This window comes from Chiloscyllium plagiosum, chromosome 31 (assembly GCF_004010195.1).
Source record: "Chiloscyllium plagiosum isolate BGI_BamShark_2017 chromosome 31, ASM401019v2, whole genome shotgun sequence".
Classification (NCBI taxonomy): domain Eukaryota; kingdom Metazoa; phylum Chordata; class Chondrichthyes; order Orectolobiformes; family Hemiscylliidae; genus Chiloscyllium; species Chiloscyllium plagiosum.
Genome location: NC_057740.1, coordinates 19,140,845 through 19,148,777, shown reverse-complemented (window position 1 = coordinate 19,148,777; position 7,933 = coordinate 19,140,845). Strand labels below are relative to the sequence as shown.

The 7,933-nt window shown below is 41.4% G+C and overlaps 1 protein-coding gene across 1 annotated transcript in view; it reads left to right on the top strand.

Annotated features, from left to right (window-relative positions):
• LOC122565296 (A disintegrin and metalloproteinase with thrombospondin motifs 6-like) overlaps positions 1–7,933 on the top strand; it is a 149,676-nt gene that overhangs the window by 119,575 nt on the left and 22,168 nt on the right. Inside the window, exon 17 of the mRNA XM_043721104.1 lies at positions 3,711–3,791. Within this exon, the coding sequence (XP_043577039.1) occupies positions 3,711–3,791 (81 nt within the window). The remainder of the gene's footprint in view (positions 1–3,710; positions 3,792–7,933) is intronic.

Genomic DNA, 7,933 nt, shown 5'->3' with positions numbered 1-7,933 from the left:
TGTGTGGAATGCTCTTCCCCAGAGGGCAGTGGAGGCCCAGTCTCTGGATTCATTTAAGAAAGAGTTGGATAGAGCTCTCAAGGATAGTGGAATCAAGGGTTATGGAGATAAGGCAGGAACAGGATACTGATTAAGGATGATCAGCCATGGTCATATTGAATGGTGGTGCAGGCTCAAAGGGCAGAATGGCCTACTCCTGCACCTATTGTCTATTGTCTATTCTCTGTGTTGCATTATTTTTGCTGTTGAAAGGACGATACCCAAGGCAACAAGCTAATGGAAGAGAAAGAGCTAAGCATGCAGACACCCACATAATCAGATTGAGATAAAACAAAGATCAGTGGAAGATGGAGATCTGCAACAAACAAAAACAGAAATTGCTGGCGAAAATCAGAGTGCCTGTTTCTCTCTCCACAGATACTGCCAGACCTGCTGAGCTTTTCCGGCAATTTCTATGTTTGTACATAGTTACATGGAACCACACTGCTGCACCAGCTCCCTCCTGCTTTTACAAGTATCTCTACATATTTTCACCAAGCTCAACATTTGTAGAAACCAACTGTTGCCATCAAATGAATTAATTATTCCAAATAAGATGAAGCTTGTCTATTTCCCTGCTCCAGCTGTAAGTCCTTGCGACAGAAGTTTGACCTGAATATTTGGTCATTGTCAAGCCTGAGTACCAATACTGCTCAGTTGTACATTCCCTGCACACTACTGCCCCTCAGTGGAAACTTTCTGAAATGCCTTGGAATGTTCCATCTTTGTGCATCATATGTTCCACCTGTATGCACATTAGTTTCTATACTTTCAAGCTGTTTCTGTCTCCTAGTTGTCTCTTCTACAGTCATCTACTGGGGCAGATCAGTCGCCATGCTAAGCAGTGAAGATTTTATCTCTCTGTCTTTCTGCCATGCCTCAACATCTGATTACAATTGAGGCCAAACTTGTGGTCATGTTAAAAACCATGAAACCTGTCACCAAGGATGTTTTGATCTACTATGTCAATCAAAAATAGAAGCTTCCTGTAAATTGGAATCCAAAGCCACAGCAAATGAAATTGCATCTGCACTTGGCCTCTCTGTGGGGACAAGTGCAGGAGAGGTGGTAACAGGAGTTGCTGTTATACTCTGCAGTTTTCAAATAATTCAACATTCCTAACCAGTTATCAAAGTCCTAATATTACATATCTGCACCGTTAAACATGCAGCTTTGAAGATGCTTAAACCATTAAGAGGATATTAGTTACTGCTTAATTAACACATTCCTGGTAAACTATAAATCTGAGTTTTACATCATCTCTTCGTTTAGTCCAGATTCTCCATTCTTAATATTGTTGCCTGTCTGTTGCCAGCTTCACTTGATCTTCCTCATTGATGTTTAATGCTTCACTAGTTGTTACTTCCTCATTTCACTTGCGTGGATCTCCCTAAGCAGATGTCCCCATGGTCTGGTTCTCCCTAAGCAGATGTCCCCATGGTCTGGATCTCCCTAAGCAGATGTCCCCATGGTCTGGTTCTCTCTAAGCAGATGTCTCCATGGTCTGAATCTCCCTAAGCAGATGTCTCCGTGATCAGATTCTCCCTAAGCTGATGTTCCCATGGTCTGGATCTCCCTAAGGAGATGTCCCCATGGTCTGGATCTCCCTAAGGAGATGTTCCCATGGCCTGGTTCTTCCTAAACAGATGTTCCCATGGCCTGGTTCTCCCTAAGCAGATGTCTCCATGGTCTGGTTCTCCCTAAGCAGATGTGTCCATGATCAGGTTCTCCCTAAGCTGATGTTCCCATGGTCTGGATCTCCGTAAGGAGATGTCCCCATGGTCTGGATGTCCCTAAGGAGATGTCCCAATACTGTCTGGATCTCCCTAAGGAGATGTCCCTATGGTCTGGATCTTCCTAAACTGATGTTCCCATGGCCTGGTTCTCCCTAAGCAGATGTCCCCATGGTCTGAATCTCCCTAAGCAGATGTCCCCGTGCTCTGGTTCTCTTTAAGCAGATGTCCCCATGGTCTGGTTCTCCCTAAGCAGATGTCTCCATGATCAGGTTCTCCCTAAGCTGATGTTCCCATGGCCTGGTTCTCCCTAAGCAGATGTCCCCGTGCTCTGGTTCTCCCGAAGCAGACGTCTCCATGGACTGGATCTCCCTAAGCTGATGTCCCCATGGTCTGGATCTCCCTAGGCAGATATCCCCATGGTCTGGATCTCCCTAAGGAGATGTCCCCATGGTCTGGATCTCCCTAAGCAGATGTCCCCGTGCTCTGGATCTCCCTAAGCTGATGTTCCCATGCTGGTGCCTGCAGGGTTTTGAATATACCATATTTGATTGTGGGTGTGAGAGGGACGCTTACTGCTCCTTTCTGGTAAAAGCAGCTTTGTTCTGCAAGACCCATGCCTGAAGAAGGAAGAAGCATTCATTACTATTAGCATTTGTGGAGAAAATGTGGCTGCCATCCTGTTTACTCTCTCTTACCAGTGTTTCCATATTGAAACAAATTGTCTCACTGACGTCCTTGGGACCAATGCACGTAACTTGGAGCACTTGCCTTCTCAAGTTGTTTCAAGAAGCAATAGTTTGGTGGTCCACCGCCAGAGTGAGTTATTTTTAAAGGGGTGTGAGCAGCCTTCACCTCTAAAAACAGACAACAAATGCTGTCAGCAGAGAGTGTTGCATGGTGCAGCTCTGCACTTTATGCTTTATCTCTGAGTTTTACCTGCTATCCAAGCAGGCTAAGGAACAACCATAAATATGTGAAAAGATATGCGCAAAGTATACGAGCGAAAAGTACCCTTTACTTTCATGTGACAATTAAATTGCAGTATCGCTGTGATATTAGTGACACTATGTAAGAGACCTTGGGGCTACTTAGTTCTAGCTTCAAAGCTAGTAGGGTTTTGTATCTGCTATAAATAATGTAATCTTGTCACATATGTTCACTTCCTGATAATGCAAGTGTTTCTTTTTAAATCTGCTTCCATTTATTTTCCTCTCTCTGTAAAAGTTAAATGTAAATGTACATCATTTTACATGAAAGCTGTGTCGCCTTCTGTGTGTGGGTATACACCTGAGGTGGCATTCATTATCTATCAAGTTAAGCTCAATGAAATGATGTCTATACATTGTAACAGCAGTGTTAATGTGAAACAAACTCTGTTGAAGAGTAGAGTCTGATGATGAAGAGCTCATGCTCGAAAAATCAACTCCCCTGCTCTTCGGATGTTACCTGACTGGCTGTGCTTTTCCAGCACCACACTTTTTGACTCTGATCTCCAGCATTTGCAGTCTTCACTTTCTCCCTCTATTGAACAGTAAACTGCTAAGAATGAACTAAAAACAAAGAAAGCATTTTCATAAGATATTCACTTGGCATATCCTAAATGGAACAGTTATATTTGAATCTGCGTGATAGGTGCGTTCTCATGTTCTAAGAAATGGCATAATAGCAGCAGCATTTAAATTAGTGGGGCCAGAATTGTGTTATAACCAATACACACTTTAAAGGCTTGCACTTTAGAAACAGTGTCACCAATTTGTTAATTGTATTATAGTAGATTCGCGTTAACAAAATGCGTGTTATAGCAGAACAACCTGTAGATGTAGTTAACTTAATCAATGTATGTTTAATAAAGAATGAGGTTACTTGAATTATTTATTTCAGTGCAAAATACTGTTTAAAATATGTTATACAATCAAATTAATATGTTTTTTTCAGGTTATGTAGAAGTTATCGAGATCCCAAGAGGCTCAGTACACATTGAAATTAAAGAACTTAATGTATCCCATAATTACCTTGGTAAGTTGTGATCATTGTACAAAATTATAGCTGGTATGCATCTGCAGCTCCCAACCCACGATTACATAATCATCCACATTTATCTGAAAAAATAGTGATTGATTATCACAGAAACAGAAAAGTCAGATCCATAATACAACCAAGATATTGTCTCTTTGAGAACCGATTAAGTTGAAACTTTTTTTCATGAGTTCTGGAAACCTAAATGAGTTGTCAACTCATTAAACTGCCCTCTGATTTTAAACTGTTTTTATAACTACTTTTTATAACTTGAACATTATTTGCATTGTTTGACATTAAATCATACATATGTTGTAAAGAGGTGTCGAGAACATTATATAATTGCACTTTAATCACAGAGTGGAAGTTGGGCAAATCTATTGCCCTCTGCAACCCCTTCCTGAGCTGTTCAGACACTAAATAGATGCAATATGCTCGGCCTGTTCAGTAGATCTGTACATGAATTTGATGGGGTATGTTTTCAGAGAGCTTAGTCACATCCCCCACTAAAAGTGTGTCTCCTTTTACAGGCTATAGGCCAAAAACTGAGTAAATATGGCCTGGCTGCCAGCTTGGGAGTCTACCTGGCTACAAGCAGAAATGGCAATCAGTAGCTTAGAGTTGCTAAAATAAGGCTGGTGCTACTGAAAAAAATACTATTCGCTTATTTGTTGTTACCGTGGCTGTCTTCATTACCTCTCTCAGTCCGCATCTCAGTGTTGGAAATGTGTTGCTGGAGAAGCGCAGCAGGTCAGGCAGCATCTAGGGAACAGGAGAATCGACGTTTCGGGCATTAGCCCTTCTTCAGTGTTGTCCATTCATCTGATGTTACTTCTTATATTTTTACCCACAGTTCACCCTCCAGTTGTTGCCAGGCCAAGGCTGCTGTGTTTCACTTTCAGTGTCTGTACTTGTCTTCCTTTCTCTCTCTAACCATACTTCACAATCCCTTTGGTTCCTGAATCTTCTACTCTTGATCTTACTCATTCATTTGTCTTTCTGCCAGCTAACTGAGTCGGGCATCTCTTCCATATCCCATTTCACATGCTAAAGAAAAGAAAAAAATTGAACACCATCTTCTGGCTTCATTTCCCTTGCTCTCCAGTTCTTTCAGATGTCCAGATCCTTAGCCCACTGTAGTGTCCTTGGGGACCTTGTTTCTTGACATCACCAGTCTACATGAACTGAAACTGAGGTAAAATAGTGACAAATGGTCCTGGAATACTAAGCCAATAAACAGTCCACAATTCACCTTCCAGGTGAACAAACACAAAATGGTGATACATTACAGATTTGGAAAGGATCTATCAAATGTTTATTACACTATTGTGCAAGAGGACACTTAACTATGAACTCTGATAGCAATTACCAATCCCAATTCTGGAAAAGCTAGAGAAGACACTGTCTGAAACAAGACTTCTCCTCCTGTCTTTCCTTCCTATAAATTCCACATCCTTGTTAATGCCAGTCCTCAGTTTCCCTACAGATGTTGGTAGGAGTTTGATAGGGTTAGTGTCCTAGGCTGAAATATCTTTAATTGCTTCACCTCCAACATGAGGTCAGTAGTGATATTCACTGATGATTACATGATGTTCAGCACCATTCGTGATTTCTCAGATACTGAAAAAATCATCGTCCTATGCAGAAAACCTTGAACAACATTCAGCATTTGACAAGTGTGGCACAAACTTTAATTGCCACTTAAGTGGCAGGCAATGACTATGTACAACAAAAGGGAACATAACTATCTCCTCATGAAACTCAAGAGCATTACCGTCGCTGAATTTCCCTTTATCAACATCCTGTGAGCTACCATTGACCAGAACCTGAACTGGACCAATCACATAAATACTGTGGCTGCAAAAGGAGATCATAGGCTAAGAACATTAAGACAAATAACTTACCTCCTGGCTCGCTAAGCTTGTCCCTAATCTACAAGGCACATGCTAGGAGTGTGATGGGATAGTCTCCTTTTGTTTGAATGAATGCAGATCCAACAATATTTAAGAAGCTCAATGCCATCCAGCGCAAAGCAGTGCACTTGATTTGTAGTCAAGATTAGAGTGGTGTTGGAAAAGCACAACAGATCAGGCAGCATCCAACGAGCAGGAAAATTGACATCTTGGGCAAAAGCCCTTCATCAGGAATGAGGCAGGGAGCCTCCAGGGCAGAGGAATAAATGAGAGGAGGTGGGGCTGGGGAGAAGGTAGCTGAGAGTGCAATAGGTGGATGGAGGTGGGGGTAAAGGTAGGTAAGAGAGGAGGGTGGAGCGGATAGTTGGAGCGGGTGGGAATATTGGCAGGTAGGACAGGTCATGAGGATGGTGCTGAGCCGGCAGGTTGGAATTGGAATAAAGTGGAGGAAGGGAAAATGAGGAAACTGGTGAAGTCCACATTGTAGCCCTGGGGTTGGAGTGTGCCGAGGCAGAAGATGAGGCATTCTTCCTCTAGATACTTGGTTCGTAGTCCATCCACCAACCTAGGATTTCAGTCCTCCACCATCAATGTCAAGTAGCTGATGCAAATATCACTTACAAGATACAGCAAACCTACTCTGACAGCACTTTCCAAATCCACAATCTCTATCACCGAGAGAGACAAGGGCAGCAGATGCATAGGAAACACCACCATCCAAGTTCCTGTCCAAGCCACACACCATCCTAACTTGGAGCGTTATTGCTGTTCCTTCACTGTCATTGGGTCAAAATCCTGGAACTCACTTCCAACAACATTATGTGTCTGTATGTGCATATACCAGATGCACTGCAGTAGTTCAAGAAAGGACCTCATCACCACCTTTACAATTGTTCTTGGGGATGGGCAATAATTTGGCTGTTTAAAAACCATCTGCCCATCTATTTTGAAGATTACTATAGTCCATGAAAATTATAGTCAGCTTTTGTTATTTTGTCCTCTTTGTCAAATTACAGTAATGGTATTATGTCCACACTGTTTTTGCTTTGCGGCATTCTTTTCCCAATCTGCCCAGAGCAACCTCTTAATGAACACAAATAGAAAAGCAAATCTCAGAACCCAGCTGGGGTGTGCAGGGCCCATATGAAGCCAAGAAGACCTTTTGAATCATTAATGGATCATATGTGATTCTTGGAATCCTCAGCAAGAATTGACCAGCCAATATTTGGCTCATGTACGGTTCGCAATCTGGTTTCTAAAAGAAGAATTTCCCTGAAAGCTGATGAGAAGCAAAAGGACATTGGTACACAGAAGGGTGTGAAGAACAGCTGTTCCTGCTCCAGAGGACACTGATACATCATGCAATAACATTTTCAGTTTTAGTATGACTTCGATCCTCTGTTCTGTCTGATCATCAAATACAAATGTGAATATTGTGCATCAAAAAGACAACATACAATGAACAGATAGTGGAATCAAGGGTTATGGAGATAAGGCAGGAAGAGGATTCTGATTAGGAATGATCAGCCATGATCATATTGAATGGCGGTTCAGGCCTACTCCTGCACCTATTGTCTATTGTCTATTGATTCAATGAAGATATATGTATTGTAGAAACAGTGACTATCTATCTATGTCTAATGTGATATTTGATAATATTGTTAGCTTCTGTAATATGATAGCCTCGTCTTCTGTTTTATGGTATGAACTACTTTTACATGCATTTCTATTGATCAAGAGTAAATATAGGATAAAAACAAAACACTGAAGACACTGGAAGTCTGAAATGTAAAGAATAGAATAGAAATAGCAGATCTGGCTGCATTTGTGGAGCAGGAAAGACAGTATTAATATTTTGATTCCAATGTGATTCTCCTCCAGAACATGGCAATTGTACAGACAATTTGCAGGCAGCTTTGGAATCATGTTGAAGGCAAACCTTTGCTACAAAGGGAAGTAGGCAGTGTTCTTATCTATCCAACATTTTCAAAACCACATTGGTGGTCCTGTGCCATTCTTCTTATGATGTTTACTTACACATGGATCTTGTCTAACATGTAGCATTCAGTGATTCCTCTGTATCAGATTCATACTTCTTATCATCCATGCACATCCTTAACATTAAACAGGATTGCTTTTAATTCATTTAAAAACTTGCAATTGAGCAGCTATGTTTAAGTTTTATTCAAAATCTCTTCCTGTTCTAGATGGGTTTTTTTTCATAATCTC